This window comes from Chiloscyllium plagiosum, unplaced genomic scaffold (genome assembly GCF_037043375.1).
Source record: "Chiloscyllium plagiosum isolate Xiang-an unplaced genomic scaffold, Cpla_swu_hap1 HiC_scaffold_22, whole genome shotgun sequence".
Taxonomy (NCBI): domain Eukaryota; kingdom Metazoa; phylum Chordata; class Chondrichthyes; order Orectolobiformes; family Hemiscylliidae; genus Chiloscyllium; species Chiloscyllium plagiosum.
Window position 1 is genome coordinate 14,648,093 of NW_028270160.1, and position 19,718 is coordinate 14,667,810.

Consider the following 19,718-nt stretch of genomic DNA (forward strand, 5'->3'; position numbering starts at 1 on the left):
ACACTCCACTTACCTTCCCTCACTTAAACTACACACACTAACACACTCCACTTACCTTCTCTCACTTAAACTACACACGCTAACACACTCCACTTACCTTCCCTCACTTAAACTACACACACTAACACACTCCACTTACCTTCTCTCACTTAAACTACACACACTAACACACTCCACTTACCTTCTCTCACTTAAACTACACACACTCACACACTCCACATACCTTCCCTCACTTAAACTACACACGCTAACACACTCCACTTACCTTCCCTCACTTAAACTACACACACTAACACACTCCACTTACCTTCTCTCACTTAAACTACACACACTCACACACTCCACATACCTTCCCTCACTTAAACTACACACGCTAACACACTCCACTTACCTTCCCTCACTTAAACTACACACACTAACACACTCCACTTACCTTCCCTCACTTAAACTACACACACTAACACACTCCACTTACCTTCTCTCACTTAAACTACGCACACTAACATACTCCACTTACCTTCCCTCACTTAAACTGCACACGCTAACACACTCCACATACCTTCTCTCACTTAAACTACACACACTAACACACTCCACTTACCTTCTCTCACTTAAACTACGCACACTAACACACTCCACTTACCTTCCCTCACTTAAACTACACACGCTAACACATTTCACTTACCTTCCCTCACTTAAACTACACATGCTAACACACTCCACTTACCTTCCCTCACTTCAGCTACACACACTAACACACTCCACTTACCTTCCCTCACTTAAACTACACACGCTAACATACTCCACTTACCTTCCCTCACCTAAACTACACACACTAACACACTCCACATACCTTCTCTCACTTAAACTACGCACACTAACACACTCTACATACCTTCCCTCATTTAAACTACACACACTAACACACTCCACTTACCTTCCCTCACTTCAGCTACACACACTAACACACTCCACTTACCTTCCCTCACTTAAGCTACACACACTAACACACTATACTTACCTTCCAACACTTAAGCTATTCACTTCACACTGCAGTGGATCAACTATTCAAGGACAACTGCGGAGAAAGATAATCTCTTTAGCAGCTTGGTGTGCACAGGACCAGGAAATTAAAAATCTTCAGTTTGTGGGGTGAGGAAAGAGGATGTAATTTTCTTGCTCATTCAAGAGGGAAAAGTCCCCACCAAACATAGAATAAACCTCCTTCTACACCATCCCCCATCAAACACTCCCAAGACAGATACAATACAGGGTTAGATACAGGGGCAAGCTCCTGCTACACTGTCTATCAAAAACTTCCAGGACAGGTACATCACAGGGTTAATACAGAGTAAAGCCACATCTACGCTGTCCCAGGACAGGTACAGCATAGGGGTTAGATACAGAGTAAAGCACTCTTTATACTATCCCTATCAAACATTCCCAGGACAGGTACACAGTGTTAAATACAGAGTAAAGCACTTCACATACTGTATCCATCAAACATTTCAAGGACAGTTATTGCATAGCATTAGGTATAGAGCAAAATTTTCTCTACTCCTTTAAACTGAACATAAAACTCTGTCTACTCTTTGAAAGTAAAGTAAAGGTTCCTCTACAATTGTTTCAATCAAACACTCTTAGGATAGGTACAACATATGGTTAGATAAAGAGTAAAGCTCCATCTACACTGCACCCATCAAACACTCCCAGGAGAGTTACAACACATGGTTAGATATAGACTAAAGCTCCATCTACACTGCACCCATCAAACACTCCCAGGAGAGTTACAACACATGGTTAGATATAGACTAAAGCTTCATCTACACTGCACCCATCAAACACTCCCAGGATAGGTGCTACACACGGTTAAATATAGACTAAAGCTCCATCTGCACTGCACCCATCAAACACTCTTAGGATAGGTGCAACACAGGGTTAGATAAAGACTAAAGGTCCATCAACACTAAACACACCAAACACTCCCAAGACAGGTATTACACAGGGTTAGATAATGATTAATGTGTGCCAACAGTGGAAGCTCTCAGTAGCTTCTATGAAAGGAACAGCCTATTTGCTGTTCCTACAGTTTTAATGAAATGAGTTTGATGATCCAAATCCAGTCCAAACTGAGTAAGGATCAGTTTATGCATTGAGCTGCAGCCAATCAGCTGTATATTGGACCCTTACTAATCTTGGAGATGGAGGGTCACTCCTTCTACAAGGTGTGGCTGCCTGAATTACTCTGTGTGTGATGGCCGTCCCTCCTACCTTTGGCATTGCTGATGCATCATGCTCTGTGGATTTTTGAAGCAATTTGTGAGTGGGATTCAGCTCCTAAAAGGATAGGCCCAGATCAGTACCATGTAAATTGTCTGTCTGTTATCATTCTTATGGTGATGTGACTCCCTAGTCAGAAACCTGAGCTACTAAAGCCCTCTAGGCTGGAAAAGTCCAAAGATTCACAACTATCTGCGTGAAGAAAAATGTCCTCATTTCAGTCCGAACCTTGAGGTTGTGATCTTGGGTTCTAAATTCTTCAACTAGACAAAACAAACTACCTGCCAACCCTACCCTGACAATATTGCCCTACCATATTGCCCTTCCTATTCTGCCTTCCTAACAGTCATACCTTGTCATACCTTGTCAGTTTTGCCTTGCCAACACTGCTCTGCCATTCCTGCTGTACCAACCTTTCCCTACCCTGCTAATCAGACCCTTTCAATCTTGCCCTGCTCCACTTCCTCAATAGTAGACAAGCTGGAAGAGCACAGCAAGACAGGCAGCATCAGGAGGTGGAGAAGTCGATGTTTCAGGTTTAACCCTTCTTCAGGAATGGATGTTGGGGTAGGGGAGCTGCAGATAAAGTTCATGGTGTAGTCAAAGAGCTGAAGGGCTGAAGAACTCACAGCAGCCTGGCAGTGAGAAAGGAACTCACTGAGTCTATGTCTGAGGGAGGAGAGAACTTTTTCAAAGTGGGCATCCTTTGAAGAGGCTTTGCGTTGGTTCAAACTTAGTTAGAGACAAAATAACTCCTGATGCTGCCTAGCTTGCTTTGATGTTCCAACCGCCAATTCCTCAAAATATTTTATACATTTCAATGGAATCACATCTCATTCTTCTAAACTACACAATGTACATTTTTAAAAATCATTCCCTGCTCAGTAGAATTATACCCCAGTGAGAGTCAGTGTGTGTGGGACCTGTACCCCACCAAGAGTCAGTGCATATGGGATCCATATCCCAGTAAGGGTTAATATGTGTGTGTGGGATCCATAATCTGGAACAGTCAGTGTGTGTGGGACCCGTACCCCAGTGAGAGTCAGTGCGTTTATTACCTGAACCCAGTGAGAATCAATGTATAGGACCTGTACTCCAGTGAGAGTCAGTATGTGTGCGACCCGTACCCCAGTGAGAGTCAGTGTGTGTGGGACTTGTACCCCAGTGAGAGTCAGTGTGTGTGGGACTTGTACCCCAGTGAAAGTCAGTGTGTGTGGGACTTGTACCCCAGTGAGAGTCAGTATGTGTGGGACCCGTACCCCAGTGAGAGTCAGTGTGTTTATTACCTGAACCCAGTGAGAATCAATGTATAGGACCCATACCCCAGTGAGAGTCAGTGTGTGTGGGACCCATACCCCAGTGAGAGTCAGTGTGTGTGGGACCCATAACCCAGTGAGAGTCAGTGTGTGTGGGACTTGTACCCCAGTGAAAGTCAGTATGTGTGGGACCCGTACCCCAGTGAGAGTCAGTGTGTGTGGGACCCATACCCCAGTGACAGTCAGTGTGGGTGGGACCCATACTCCAATGGGAGTCAGTGTGTGTGTGACCCATACCCCAGTGAAAGTCAGTATGTGTGGGACCCGTACCCCAGTGGGAGTCAGTATGTGTGGGACCCGTACCCCAGTGAGAGTCAGTGTGTGTGGGACCCATAACCCAGTGAGAGTCAGTGTGTGGGGTACCCTTGCCCCAGTGATTCAATGTATGTGGGACCCCTAACCCAGTGAGAGTCAGTGTGTGTGGAACCCATACCCCAGTGACAGTCAGTGTGTGTGGCACCCATACCCCGAGTGAGAGTCAATGTGTGTGGGACCCATACCCCAATGAGAGTCAGTGTGTGTGGGACTCTAACCCGAGTGAGAGTCAATGTGTGTGGGACCCATACCCCAGAGAGAGTCAGTGTGTGTGGGACCCATACCGCAGAGAGAGTCAGTGTGTGTGGGATCCATACCCCAGTGAGAGTCAGTATGTGTGGGACCCGTACCCCAGTGAGAGTCAGTGTGTTTATTACCTGAACCCAGTGAGAATCAATGTATAGGACCCATACCCCAGTGAGAGTCAGTGTGTGTGGGACCCATACCCCAGTGAGAATCATTGTGTGTGGGACCCATAACCCAGTGAGAGTCAGTGTGTGTGGGACTTGTACCCCAGTGAAAGTCAGTATGTGTGGGACCCGTACCCCAGTGAGAGTCAGTGTGTGTGGGACCCATACCCCAGTGACAGTCAGTGTGGGTGGGACCCATACTCCAATGGGAGTCAGTGTGTGTGTGACCCATACCCCAGTGAAAGTCAGTATGTGTGGGACCCGTACCCCAGTGGGAGTCAGTATGTGTGGGACCCGTACCCCAGTGAGAATCAGTGTGTGTGGGACCCATAACCCAATGAGAGTCAGTGTGTGGGGTACCCTTGCCCCAGTGATTCAATGTATGTGGGACCCCTAACCCAGTGAGAGTCAGTGTGTGTGGAACCCATACCCCAGTGACAGTCAGTGTGTGTGGCACCCATACCCCGAGTGAGAGTCAATGTGTGTGGGACCCATACCCCAATGAGAGTCAGTGTGTGTGGGACTCTAACCCGAGTGAGAGTCAATGTGTGTGGGACCCATACCCCAGAGAGAGTCAGTGTGTGTGGGACCCATACCGCAGAGAGAGTCAGTGTGTGTGGGATCCATACCCCAGAGAGAGTCAGTGTGTGTGGGATCCATACCGCAGAGAGAGTCAGTGTGTGTGGGATCCATACCGCAGAGAGAGTCAGTGTGTGTGGGACCCTTACCGCAGAGAGAGAGAGTCAGTGTGTGTGGGATCCATACCGCAGAGAGAGTCAGTGTGTGTGGGACCCTTACCCCAGCGAGAGTCAGTGAGTGTGGGACCCATACCCCAGTGACAGTCAGTGTGTGTGGGATCCATACCGCAGAGAGAGTCAGTGTGTGGGGGACCCTTACCCCAGTGAGAGTCAGTGTGTGTGGGACCCATACCCCAGTGAGAGTCAGTGTGTGTGGCATCCGTACCCCGAGTGAGAGTCAGTGTGTGTGGGACCCATACCCCAGTGTGAGTCAATGTATGTGGGACCCATACCCCAATGAGAGTCAGTGTGTGTGGGACCCATATCCTAGTGGGAGTCAGTGTATGTGAGACTCATAACCCTGTGAGAGTCAGTGTGTGTGGGATCCATACCACAGTGAGAGTCTGTTTGTGTGGGACCCTTACACCAGTGAGAGTCAGTGTGTGTGGGACCCATACCCCAGTGACAGTCAGTGTGTGTGGGATCCATACCGCAGAGAGAGTCAGTGTGTGTGGGACCCATACCCCAGTGAGAGTCAATGTATGTGGGATCCATACCGCAGAGAGAGTCAGTGTGTGTGGGATCCTTACCCCAGTGAGAGTCAGTGTATGTGGGACCCATAACCCAGTGAGAGTCAGTGTGTGTGGCATCCGTACCCCGAGTGAGTGTCAGTGTGTGTGGGACCCATACCCCAGTGAGAGTCAATGTATGTGGGACCCATACCCCAATAAGAGTCAGTGTGTGTGGGACCCATACCCCAGTGGGAGTCAGTGTGTGTGAGACCCATAACCCTGTGAGAGTCAGTGCGTGTGGGATCCATACCACAGTGAGAGTCAGTGTGTGTGGGACCCTTACCCCAGCGAGAGTCAGTGTGTGTGGGACCCATACCCCAGTGACAGTCAGTGTGTGTGGGATCCATACCGCAGAGAGAGTCAGTGTGTGGGGGACCCTTACCCCAGTGAGAGTCAGTGTATGTGGGATCCATACTGCAGAGAGAGTCAGTGTGTGTGGGATCCTTACCCCAGTGAGAGTCAGTGTGTGTGGGACCCATACCCCAGTGAGAGTCAGTGTGTGTGGCATCCGTACCCCGAGTGAGAGTCAGTGTGTGTGAGACCCATACCCCAGTGAGAGTCAGTGTATGTGGGACCCATACCCCAATGAGAGTCAGTGTGTGTGGGACCCATACCCCAGTGGGAGTCAGTGTGTGTGAGACCCATAACCCTGTGAGAGTCAGTGTGTGTGGGACCCATACCCCAGTGACAGTCTGTGTGTGTGGGACCCTTACCCCAGCGAGAGTCAGTGTGTGTGGGACCCATACCCCAGTGAGAGTCAGTGTGTGTGGGATCCATACCACAGTGAGAGTCAGTGTGTGTGTGGGACCCATACCCCAGTGAGAGTCAATGTGTGTGGGACCCTTACACCCAGCGAGAGTCAGTGTTTGTGGGACCCATACCCCAGTGAGAGTCAGTGTGTGTGGGACCCATACCCCAGTGACAGTCTGTGTGTGTGGGACCCTTACCCCAGCGAGAGTCAGTGTGTGTGGGACCCATACCCCAGTGACAGTCTGTGTGTGTGGGACCCTTACCCCAGCGAGAGTCAGTGTGTATGGGACCCATACCCCAGTGAGAGTCAGTGTGTGTGGGATCCATACCACAGTGAGAGTCAGTGTGTGTGTGGGACCCATACCCCAGTGAGAGTCAATGTGTGTGGGACCCTTACACCCAGCGAGAGTCAGTGTTTGTGGGACCCATACCCCAGTGAGAGTCAGTGTTTGTGGGACCCATACCCCAGTGAGAGTCAGTGTGTGTGGGACGCATACCCCAGTGAGTGTCAATGTGTGTGGGACCCATACCCCAGTGAGAGTCAGTGTTTGTGGGACCCATACCCCAGCGAGAGTCAGTGTGTGTGGGATGCATACCCCAGAGAGAGTCAATGTGTGTGGGACCCTTACACCCAGCGAGAGTCAGTGTTTGTGGGACCCATACCCCAGTGAGAGTCAGTGTGTGTGGGATCCATACCCCAGTGAGAGTCAGTGTGTGTGGGATCCATACCGCAGAGAGAGTCAGTGTGTGGGGGATCCTTACCCCAGTGAGAGTCAGTGTGTGTGGGATCCATACCGCAGAGAGAGTCAATGTGTGTGGGATCCTTACCCCAGTGAGAGTCAGTGTGTGTGGGACCCATACCCCAGTGAGAGTCAGTGTGTGTGGGATCCTTACCCCAGTGAGAGTCAGTGTGTGTGGGACCCTTACCCCAGTGAGAGTCAGTGTGTGTGGGACCCTTACCCTAGTGAGTGTCAGTGTGTGTGGGACCCTTACCCCAGTGAGAGTCAGTGTGTGTGGGATCCATACCACAGTGAGAGTCAGTGTGTGTGGGACCCTTACCGCAGTGAGAGTCATTGTGCATGTCAGTTCTGAAGAAGCATCACATGACTCAAATTGTTAACTCTGTTTCTGCCTCCACTGATGATGCCAAAACCGTTAAATTCCTCCAGCATTTTCTGTGTTTGTTTCCGATCCCAATAGGGAAGGATGTTCCCAATGGTGGCAGAGTCCAGAAACAGGTGTCATAACTTAAGGATTAGTGGTAAACCTTTCAGGACTGAGATGAGGAGTAATTTCTTCACCCAGAGACTGGTGAGCCTGTGGAATACTCTACTACCTAAAGTAGGTGAGGCCAAAACATTGCGTTTTCAGAAAGGGCTAAAGGATTAAGGATTATGGGGAGAGAGTGAGGTTAGGGTTTTGATCTGAATGATCAGCCATGAGCATATTGAATGGCAGAGCAGGCTCAAGGAGCTGAATGGCCTACTCCTGTTGCTAACTTATATATCTTGGTATTTCCATCTCCAGCATCTGCAGCACAGCCATTGCTTCAATGAACATCAATGTGTGTGGAACCTGTACCAGTGAGGGTCAGTGCCCATGAACTTATACCCTGGGGCGCATCAACTCCTTAGAGATGAGTTGAGCATAAAAATGGGAGAAAAAATTTTGCAACACCAGCAGTTTTAATAGAACTCTAAACATTGTTGTAATGAGACCTTTAAATCTCAGGAACATTAAACTGTTGCCTGCCATCCTACATACTCTGAAGAAATGGACATTGAGCAATATCAAGACAGAAGTGACTGACTGCATTTTCCCTTCAAGGCAGTAAAAAGTCATTTTTTAAAGATGGAGATTTGATTACAACCACAGTCACTGCACACCAGTTGTGTGTTGTATAAGATAGTTTGAGCCCTAATTGAAAATATCTCTTCCACCGTACCAACTGAGAAATATCACAGACTCTCCAATATGAAAAATAGGCCATTCAGTCCAAACAACTCATGTTGGTACTCAGGCTCCACCCCTTGATTGGTCTCACCCCATCAGTGTATTTCTCTATGCTTGCTTTTTTAATATATTCATGGGATGAGGCCATCGCTATTGCCTATTCCAGAGGGCAGTTAAGAGCTAACCACATTGCTGTGGGTCTGGAATCACATGGAGTCCAGATCAGGTAAGGATAGCTGTTTCCTTCAGTAAGAACATTAGTGAACCTGATGTGCTACAATGGTAGTGCTCCTACCTCTGAACCAGGACAGGCCCAGATTCAACTCCCACCTGTGATGGGTAATAAAATCTGTGAACAAAGTGCTTAGAAAATATGTATCGCTCTATTTCCTTTCCCCTTCCTGTGTTAATGCAGTTTCCTCTTCAACTCATCAATCCCATTCCCCTCCACCCACTCCCTGTGGGAATGCATTCCACAATCTCTCACTCTTTGGGGAAAGACGATTCTCCTTGAGCTCCAGATTAGATTTATACCCAACTCTTTCATGCCAAGCTTTGGACAGGGTTAGAATAGCAAAGTGTTTACAATCGATGCAATTCAGACAACACTTCATTATCCTTCTGTTCTCACACCTCAGTTCAAGAAACTCATGCCCGGGCAATACTTTTCTGCAAATGAGCTTGATTTGTTTTCCAATGAGATGTAGCAGAGGCTTATTGGAAAGTAATAAAGTTGTCAGACATGAGTACTTTGTCACCAAACTAAAGAAAAGACACGTTGCTTTATATGTGTGTGTGTGTTAGTGTCCCTAAATGCCTTTTGTGACCACTTTATTCCTCTTCCAACTTGCTTTTCAACCCTCTTCACCTGACTCTGCATTTAATGAGAAAATCTTATCAGCGGTTATGGAGCAGAAGTATTGTTCACAGACAGTGAAGATTAAAATCCCTTAAAGGCGGACAAATAAAGAAATCACAGGCAAAACAGTAAACAGGTTCCCACTCTCAGTCCCCAATGGGATTATCTTCCCTGATCTAAACCTGGAATGACTTTAGTGCGTGGAGTCTGTGAAAAATGGATTGCTTTACCTCCTTCGATGACCACTGGTTCGAAAAGTCCAAACTGCTCCAGCACTTTAACAAACAAGGCAAGCACCACCAAAACTGCTATCATCTCAAGGCCATCGAATTCCATGATGAGCTGGAGCGCTCATTCCGTCTTCGGTCCAGCGCTGCCGGCGACACAGCCTTGCTCCCTCAGCCCCGAGTCCTGGGTTCCCCCCCCCCCCTCTCTCTCGCACACCTCTCACAGTGAACGCCAGCAGTGATGGGGGGGGGGGGGGGAACAGCCGGAATGTCTAACACAGGCTGAAGAGAGGCGTCACGGGCATCTCCTCCTCCTCGCTTTCTCTCTCTCTCTCTCCCCCCCCCCCCCCCCCAACAATCATGGAGATCCTGACTTTTGGAGTTTTTGGATGGGTGGGGGGGGGGGGGAAGGGGGTGAAACTGTGGAAGGAGGAGAATGCTGGGGGGATGGGAGGTGGGATGGGGAGGGGTGTGAAGGAGGTGGAGAGTCAGGCTCCTGGCATCTGAGGTTACACTCCCGGGGAAGATGCAGCTGTGAGATACTGTTCTGAGTTTGACCTAACGCTGTGTGTGATCTGATCTCTCTTTGCTACACTTTGAGAAGCACTGCGCTCTCTCTCTCTCCCTGTGTGTGTGTGTGTTAGGGGTGTGTGGGGAGGGTTATGGAGCACGCCCTCCCATCCCAATGACACCACCTCCATCGATTTGCCTAATGCAGTTACTTATGGTAACTGTGACTGGGTAGTTAAACTCCTTTCCCCTGTGGTGAGGGAGTGCTGTCCCTCTCTCACACACAGACACACAGACAGATTGCAGTAGCGGTCTCCCTGTCACCAGCCCCAGGGTTTGTCCGCAGCTGAAGTTCCAGGAGGTGAATTATCGGTGAGCTGACCAACTCTCGGGGAGGGGGTGGGCTGGACGGGTGGTTAAAGGGAGAAAACCGGCGGGGGGGGGGGGCACGAAGCGGCCTGGGGTTTTTATCATTACCCACCCCTCCCCTCCATACCCCCCCCCCCCCCCCCCCCACAGCTTCAGGTTCGCGTTCAGTTTTAGTTTTGAGCAGGCGGGAGTGTTGGACACGGAGCGGGAAGGGCATTACAGTGACGGCGCTGGGAGGGGGTCAGTGTTAGGGGTCAGTATGGGGGGGTCAGTGTGTGGGGGGGTCAGTGTTAGGGGTCAGTGTGGGGGGGTCAGTGTGTGGGGGGGTCAGTGTTAGGGGTCAGTGTGGGGGGTCAGTGTGTGGGGGGGTCAGTGTTAGGGGTCAGTGTGAGGGGGTCAGTGTGGGGTGGTCAGTGTGGGGGGTCAGTGTTAGGGGTCAGTGTGGGGGGGTCAGTGTTAGGGGTCAGTGTGGGGGGTCAGTGTGGGGGGGTCAGTATGAGGGGGTCAGTGTAGGGGGGGTCAGTGTTAGGGGTCAGTGTGAGGGGGTCAGTGTGGGGGGGTCAGTGTTAGGGGTCAGTGTGGGGGGGTCAGTGTGGGGGGGGTCAGTGTGAGGGGGTCAGTGTGGGGGGGTCAGTGTGAGGGGTCAGTGTGTGGGGGTCAGTGTGTGGGAGGGTCAGTGTTAGGGGTCAGTGTGGGGGGGTCAGTGTGAGGACGTCAGTATGGGGGGGTCAGTATGGGGGGGTCAGTGTGGGGGGTTCAGTGTTAGGGGTCAGTGTGGGGGGGTCAGTGTGTGGGGGGGTCAGTGTTAGGGGTCAGTGTGGGGGGGTCAGTGTGGAGGGGTCAGTGTGTGTGGGGTCTGTGAGGGGGGGTCAATGTGGGGCGTCAGTGTGGGGAGGTCAGTGTGGGGGGATCAGTGTGGGGGTTCAGTGTGGGGGGTCAGTGTGGGGAGGTCAGTGTGGGGGGTTAGTGTGAGGGGGTCAGTGTGGGGGGGTCAGTGTGGGGGGGTCAGTGTAGGGAGGTCAGTGTGGGGGGGTCAGTGTGGGAAGATCAGTGTGGGGGTGTCAGTGTTGGGGGTCAGTGTGGGGGGTCAGGGAGAGTGTTGGGGTCAGTGTTGGGGATCAATGTGGGGGGTCAGTGTTGGGGGTCAGTATGGGGAGTCATTGTTGGGGGGTCAGTGTGGGGAGGGTCAGTGTTGGGGGTCAGTGTGGGGGGGGTCAGTGTTGGGGGTCAGTGTGGGGGATCAGTGAGAGTGTTGGGGTCAGTGTGCGGGTGGGTCAGTGTTGGGGGGTCAGTAGGGGTCAGTGTGGGGGGGTCAGGGAGAGTGTTGGGGGTCAATGTGGGGGGTCAGTGTTGGGGGGTCTGTGTTAGGTGTCAGTTGGGGAGTCAGTGTTAGGAGGGTCAGTGTTGGGGGTTCAGGGAGAGTGTTGGGGGTCAGTGTGGGGGTCAGTGTTTGGGGGTCAGTGTGGGGGGATCAGCGTGGGGGGTCAGTGTGGGGGGGTCAGTGTAGGGAGTCAGTTGGGGGGGTCAGGGAGAGTGTTGGGGTCAGTATGGGGGGGTCAGGGAGAGTGTTGGGGGTCATGAGGGGGTCAGGGAGAGTGTTGGGGTCAGTATGGGGGGGTCAGTGTTGGGGGTCAGTGTGGGGGGACAGGGAGAGTGTTGGGGGTCAGTGTGAGGAGGTCAGTGTGGGGGGTCAATGAGAATGTTGGGGGTCAGTGTGGGGGGGTCTGTGGGGGGGTCAGTGAGAGTGTTGGGAGTCATTGTGAGGAGGTCAGTGTGGGGGGATCAGGGAGTGTGTTGGGGGTCAGTATGGGGGCGTCAGGGAGAGTGTTGGGGGTCAGTGGGGGAGTCAGGGAGAGTGTGGGGGGGTCAGGGAGAGTGTTGGGGCTCAGTGTGGGGGGGTCAGGGAGAGTGTTGGGGGTCAGTGTGAGGAGGTCAGTGTGGGGGGGTTCAGTGTGGGGGGTCAGGGAGAATGTGGGGGGTTCAGGGGAATGCTGGGGTTCAGTGTGGGGGAGGTGTCAGTGTGGGGGTCAGGGGTGTGTGGTGGGTTCAGTGTGGGGAGTTGGGGCAATGTGGGGGGCACAGTGTGGGAGTGTGGGGTGTGTTGGGAGGGATGTGGGAGTATGCAGGGGTGGGGTGATGGTGAGAATGTGGGGGTGTTCAGCAATGATGGGATTCTGGGGGGGTGTGGGACAATGAAGAGCTGAGGATTCTATCAGTGAAACCACTGGAAATGTCTCCAACCAGAGTTATCATACAGAATGTGACATTTCACCTTGCTGGGAACAAGGATTCATTTCTTTTCACTGCACTCTGGAACCTGGCTTTGCCTGAAGATTTGACCTTTCTCAAAATTGGTTAGATCAGGCATCTTTTGGCTAAGGCCAGACAGAAGGACATCATTTGCATTTAGAGTGCCTTCCAACTTCAGATTGTCCCATTGAGATTTATAGATAACGAATTGAGTTTAAAATGCAATTTGAAAGTATTTTGTTGACTGTAGGGTGTTTGGAATATCCTGGTATTGTGAAAGGTGCCATATAAACACACACTTTTCAAACTTCCTGGAGAACAGGAAATTCAATTTGTGCACAGCAAGTTCCCACATATATCAGTGTGTGATAATGACCAGATGATCTGCTTTTGTGATGTTGTCTGAGGACATTGGAGAGAAATCCCCTGGTCCTGTTTGAAACAGTGCCATAGCATTTCTCCAGCTTCAACTGAGAGGTTATGGGCGGCACGGTGGCACAGTGGTTAGCATTGCTGCCTCACAGCGCCAGAGACCTGGGTTCAATTCCCGCCTCAGGCGACTGACTGTGTGAAGTTTGCACATTCTCCCCGTGTCTGCGTGGGTTTTCTCCGGGTGCTCAGGTTTCCTCCCACAGTCCAAAAATGTGCAGGTTAGGTGAATTGGCCATGCTAAATTGCCCGTAGTGTTAGGTGTAGGGGAATGGGTCTGGGTGGGTTGCGCTTCAGTGGATTGGTGTGGTCTTGTTGGGCCGAAGGGCCTGTTTCCACACTGTAAGTAATCTAAAGAGACAGTATAGCCTTGGTTTAACTTCTCACTTATCAGATGGAAAACAGATCCTACCCTGATCTATATCAGGCAGTTCTACAGACACCTGTGCACTTATCTAGTGAGTTATGACAGGATCCCATGGTAGTATCATCTTGGGTATGGAACCATTGAACATGTGGCAACGATGTCAAACATTGACTGCCTGGTGCCCTCTTACACCAGTTGTCGATGGTAACCATGCAGGTGCAGCATGCAGTGAAGAAAACAAATGGTATGTAGGCTTTCATAGCGAGAGGGTTTGAGCACAGCAGCAGGGGGTGTCTTGCTGTAACTGTACAGGGCCTTGGTGAAGCCACACCCGGAGTATTGTGTGCAGTTTTGGTCTCCTGGCTATGGAAGGAGGGCAATGAAGGTTTACCAGACTGATTCCTGGGATGGCAAGATTGACATTCGCAGATGAACTGGATCAGTTAGAAATACATTCACTGGAGTTTAGAAGAATGAGGGGGTCTCATAGAGACCTGTAAAACTCTAACAGGAATGTGACTTCTACTCTTTTTTTGAATCCTTCTGTGTTTCCATGTGGATACATTTGCCACCACCAGGGACTGAAGGCCAATCAATACTTTGCACTGGACAAGGCAAAAGAAACCTTTAAAACGGATCATGTTAAGGAGATTCCGTCTCTATTAGAAGGTTGACAGTGAGGCTCAAACTTCAAGGGAAGTTGTAATAATTCCATAAAAAGGGATTTGAAGGTGAGAATCAGTATTTAGAATTAGATTCCCTACAGCATGGAAACAGGCCCTTCGTCCACACTGACTCTCCGAAGAGTATCTCACCCAGACCCATTCCCTTACCCTATATTTACGTCTGACTAATGCACCAGCCTATACACCCCCTGAACACTATGGGCAATTTAGCAAGGTCAATTCACCCAGCTTGCACATCTTTGGATTGTGGGAGGAAACCCATGCAGACACAAGGAGAATGTGCAAACTCCACACAGACAGTCGCCCAAGGCAGGAATTGAACTGGGTCCCTGGTGCTGTGAGGCAGCAGTGCTAACCATTGATCCAGCGCGCCACCCTAAACTTGGATCTCAATGGCGATCCTTTCTGTGCCAGTACATGGTTGCTCATACCAATCTCTCCCACTTTGATTCCGGGGTTTCAGTGATCAGAGAGAGAGGAATTGGTCAGAGCTGGATAAAGGGATTGTGCATCAGCAAAGTTCCCATATAAAAAGTAGTGCACCAATACATTGCTCTGTGAATGGCAGTCTCATCTTTGAGTCCATAAAAAGTAGGTGCAGAAATGTCTCAGCTTTGAATATACTCAACGACCCAGACAACAGCTCCGTGTGTTAAAGAGTTCCATTGATTCACTACCCCCTGGGAAAAATACATGTTTTTCTCATCTCTGTCCAAAACGGACGAGCTTTTACTCTGAGATGATATCCTCTGGTCCTAGATACTCCTATAAGGGGAAACAACCTCACCACGTGTACCCCATCAATTGCCCCAAGAATCTTGTATGTTTTATTAAGGTCTCCTCTCATTTGTCTAAAGTCCTGTGAGTATAGGCTTATTCTAGGAATCTCTCCATTTAAGAAAATTCCAGGGTCAGTCTCGTGAGTGGTCTCTGGACCTGCTCCCAATTCCAGTATATCTTTCCTTAGATAAGGGACAAAATCTGTTCACAGCATTCCAGGCATAATCTAGTCCCTTGTATACTATTACTCTATTTTTATACTCCATTCCCTTTGACATAATGTTTACCTTCCCTATTACCCACTGAACTTGGATGCCAGCTTTTTGAGCTACAAAGATCTTTGAATTGAATTGAGTTGAATGTATTGTCACATGTACTGAGGCACAGTGAAAAGCTTTGTCTTGCGAGCAATACAGGCACATCACACAGTTAAATAGCATAGATAGTAAATAAAATGTAAACAGTGGCAAAAACAAAAACAGAGGTACAGGCAAATTTTGAGAAGATTTCTAGCTTAGGTTGATGTAGGTTTGGTCACTGAGCTGGAAGGTTCATATTTAGATGTTTCGTCACCATACTCGGTAACAACTTCAGTGAGCCCCTGGTCGAAGCATTGCTGATGATTCCTGCTTTCTATTTATATGTTTGGATTTCTTTGGGTTGGTATGGCATTTCCTGTTCTTGTTAACAGGAATGTTAAGAGGCGAATCCTGTTAACGGGCGAATGTTAAGAGTTTGTGGGTCCATTCAATATTCTAACAACAGTAGGGTAGAAACTGTTTTGAAACCGGCTGGTGCGTGTGTTCAGGCTTCTGTACCTTCTCCCTGATGGTAGAGGTTGTAGAAAAACATTTGCCATCATGCCAAATTTCCTCAGCTGCCTGAGGAAGAAGAGACGTTTTGGGATTTTGTAACCAGTGCATCCACATGATGACTGTAAGTTGACTTGCAGAGACTTTAGCACAATTCCCGGCTTCTACTCAAAGCAGTACTGATAGAGTGCTGCACCATAAGAGACGTCCATTCTTTGGGAGCAGACATTAAGCTGAGTTCCCATCTCAGGCGAATATAAAAAAATCCTCTGATGTCTACTCTAAAGAATAGTTGAAGCATTCTCCCCTGAGTCCTGGCCAATAATTATCCCACAAATCAGCACCTAATGAAACAAATTATCTGCTCACATTGTCTCTGTGTTTTGTGGAATCTGGCTAAGTGAGATGGTTGCTACGTTCCCCATGTAGCAAAAGGAACTGCACACTGAACTTCTTCATTGGCTGTTGTTATACCTCACTGGGGTAGTGCACTGGAAATCAAGATCTGCTATTCACAAAAGTTAAAGATTTTATAAAGTATAGCAAGTTCCCAATCTACCTGACTTTCCGACCTTAACTGATAGACAGCATTGACCATATTTCTGTACTGAACCAGAATCACTATTTATTGCAGGTAATTAGACTCTAGCTACAGGTAAACAATTATAAACGGTCAGCATATAACCCTACAAATTAAAACTCAAATCCCCTTATAAACTCCCTCTTACACACACACGCACACACTCAAATAAGGTTAAATAGGTTATGGACAGAGGAGAAAGACTGGAAATACAGTTCAGTAGTTTTTGTTCCCTTATACCATTCTTGAGATGATCTTTATGACTCTTCTGCTCACCAGTATGTTGCTTCAGTCATTCTCCTCCAGTTGCTTCCACTTGTTAATAAGAGATACAAAGTGACTGCTTCCCTGATTAAAGTCTCTGACTTACCACTTATGTTACAGTTTACAACAACTGTTGCAGGGAAGATAAATTGGTTTTCTTCAGTTTTACAGCAAATTTTGGCTACAGAGAAGAGAGAGACTGTTCCTGGTTGGGGACATACTGAACATTTCTCCCTCTCTGAAATGTGTTCCCAGATCCAAGCTGCTCAGTTACCTGAGAGCCAACCTCACAGTTGTTGGTAGGCAAAAGGATCTCTGTCTCTCCCTACTGGTCACCAGTCCATAGACCATTCAACTTCTGTTTCCAGCAAAAGCTGGATCAATACCACCTGCCTCCACTCCAAATCATCTGACTCAAATTGTAAATACTTGTCTTAAAGCAATTGTTTACGATGTTTGCTATAGGAATTACTCTACCTGCTTTCAAAACTACAACTAACATTTCAAATACTGGTTTTTAAAACAGTTCTTTTTCATTTTAGTCCACAGTTTTTAACACACAACAATAAAAATACACAATTCTTCCAGTTGTAAAACATTTTGACATGTTTTGAGGTTACAGAAGGTACAATAGAAATTAAAATTCTCCTTTTCAGTAAATGACCTGTATAATGTGAGTTAACATGCATTCCAATTACAGGACCATATTGAGATACCTGGATAGGATGAAGCTGCCTCAGACACAGGCATTGTGTCAGACACAGCTCACCTATCCCCACACAACCCCTCATGGCCTTTGGCATCCATAACTGGTCACAGTGTACAAATCAATCAGTTACCTGTTGCTGACCAAATCACATATATGTAGATATATGACAACATATAGGTAGATATTTAATCTAACCTTACAAATATGACACTTGGAGGGTGGGTGCTCCTTTCTACTGATCCCTCAATCAAGGTAAGAGTGGCATGATATTTTCAGTGCGCCAACAGGCCATGCAATTCAATTGGTCCATGCTGGCATTTTTACTACAAATGAATCACCTCTTAATCTACTTTATCTCAACCAATGAACATATTTTTCTATTCCTTTCCCGATGCATTTATCAAGCTTCTCTTTAAATGTATCAATATCATTTACCTCGACATTCATTATGGCACTGAGTTGCACAATGGTTAAAGAGATTTTCCCGCAGTCCTGACTGCATGTCTTAACCTCAATCTCATTCAAATGGCAGCAGGAGTTCACTTAGTTAAATTGGCAGCACCTGAGGCATGGTGACCCTCAAGTTGAGCTTCCCAGCAATTGTCACTCTCTAATGAGAGAGCAGCCCTCTGGTCCAGATGGGGCTATGGCAACTTTACTTTTCATTCTTCACTATTTCAACATTATACTTTTATATTTTCTATGGAGAAGATAGAAATAAAGTATTTATATAATGTCTCAGTCATTTCTTCTTTTTGCCATTAGAATTTCGGTCTCAAAGGTATTCATGTTTATTTTTGTTAGCCTCTTCCTTTTGCACAAACCTACCTTTTTATGTTTTGTGTTAACTTACTCTCACAACGTTCTTTTCTGTGTCAATTTCATGATCATTGAAAAATCCCTTCAAACCTTGGGTTTAATTACACAACAGCGGGCAATATTACAAACTCTGTAATTTAGTATGATTTTTCAGTTTTTGTTAGCTACTATTACACTACTTTCTTGTCTGATTTTATTCCTTGAATTCCAATTCTATAAACTAATTCATCAAATGTTTTCCGGGAAGACCAAGGTTAAATAAAGCAAAGATCATTAGGATATTTATGCTATTAGGATTCAAAGTTTAACAGTCTCCAGGTAAGATACAAAATTGCAGTTATTAAATTTATTACTCTTTAATGGAATGTGCATAATTTTACATCTTAATTCAGCGCACTGTTTAGAGTCCATAAGGTAAGACCTTGTGGTGACAAATAGTAGTTTAGAGTTTGGCAGTGATCTTGGGAATTAGTCATAGAGTTACAGAGATGTACAGCATGGAACCAGATCCTTTGGTCCAAACTGTCCATGCCGACCAGATATCCCATCCCAATCTAGTCCCACCTGCCAGCACCCAGCCCATATCCCTCCAAACCCTTCCTATTCATATACCCATCCAAATGCCTTTTAAATGTTGCAATTGTACCAGCCTCCACCACATCCTCTGGCAGCTCATTCCATACACACACCACCCTCTGCGTGAAAAAGTTGCCCCATAGGTCTCTTTTATATCTTTCCCCTCTCACCCTAAACCTATGCCCTCTAGATTTGGACTCCCCCAGCCCAGGGAAAAGACTTTGTCTATTTATCCTATCCATGCCCCTCATAATTTTGTAAACCTCTATAAGTTTACCCCTCAGCTCCAGAGAAAACAGCCCCAGCCTGTTCAGCCTCTCCTTGTAGCTCAAATCCTCCAACCCTGGCAACATCCTTGTAAAACCTTTCTGAACCCTTTCAAGTTTCACAACATCTTTCCAATAGGAAGGAGACCAGAATTGCATGCAATATTCCAACAGTGGCCTAACCAATGTCCTGTACAGCACTAACATGACCTCCCAAAGCCTGTACTCAATACTCTGACCAATAAAGGAAAGCATACCAAACACCTTCTTCACTATTGAACCTAGATTTTAAACTCTCTTTTTTGGAATGTTTGGCATCGCTGGCTGGGCCAGCATTTATTGCCCATCCCTAATTAGCCTTGAGAATGTTTCGGTGAGCTGCCTTTTTTTGATCACTGCAATCCATTTGGTGTAGGGACACCCACAGGGAGGAAGCTCCAGGACTTTTAACTAGCAACAGTGAAGAAACGATGATATAATTCCAATGAAGGACATGAAAGGTAATGCCGCAGATTCTGGAAATCTGAAATATTAACAGAAAATGCTGGACATACTTGGTGGGCCATATAACATCAACAGAGTGAGAAACAGAGTTAATGTGTCAGATTGCAATGACCCTTCATTCGACATCACAGACATGAGATGTTAATTCTGTTTCTCTTCACAGATAATCTGCCGAGAATTTCCAGCATTTTCTGTTTTTAACTCAGGACCAAGAAAAGTTCACACTAGGTTCATGCCTGAAAAGGAAGAATTTAAACAACAATGGGGAATGAGCAGGGAATGGGACAAAGTGAATAATTATTTCAAAGAGCTAGCACCCGTATGATGGCCTGAAGGTTCCCCTCTGCATCCTGCGATTATTTGATTAATGCAACTTTG

At 47.7% G+C, this 19,718-nt stretch overlaps 1 protein-coding gene across 7 annotated transcripts in view; it reads right to left on the reverse strand.

Annotated features, from left to right (window-relative positions):
- The window catches only part of LOC122561290 (A-type potassium channel modulatory protein KCNIP2), a 365,867-nt gene that overhangs the window by 99,818 nt on the left and 246,331 nt on the right, over positions 1-19,718 (reverse strand). For 2 of the 7 annotated variants that reach the window (XM_087998782.1, XM_087998783.1), the window contains exon 1: positions 9,423-9,552. The exons of 4 other annotated variants lie outside the window; for them this stretch is intronic. In XM_087998782.1, the coding sequence (XP_087854908.1) occupies positions 9,423-9,528 (106 nt within the window). In that variant the 5' untranslated portion in view covers positions 9,529-9,552. Of the gene's footprint in view, positions 1-9,422; positions 9,558-19,718 lie in introns of those variants that run through there. One more of the 7 variants, XM_087998784.1, reaches the window with a different exon arrangement.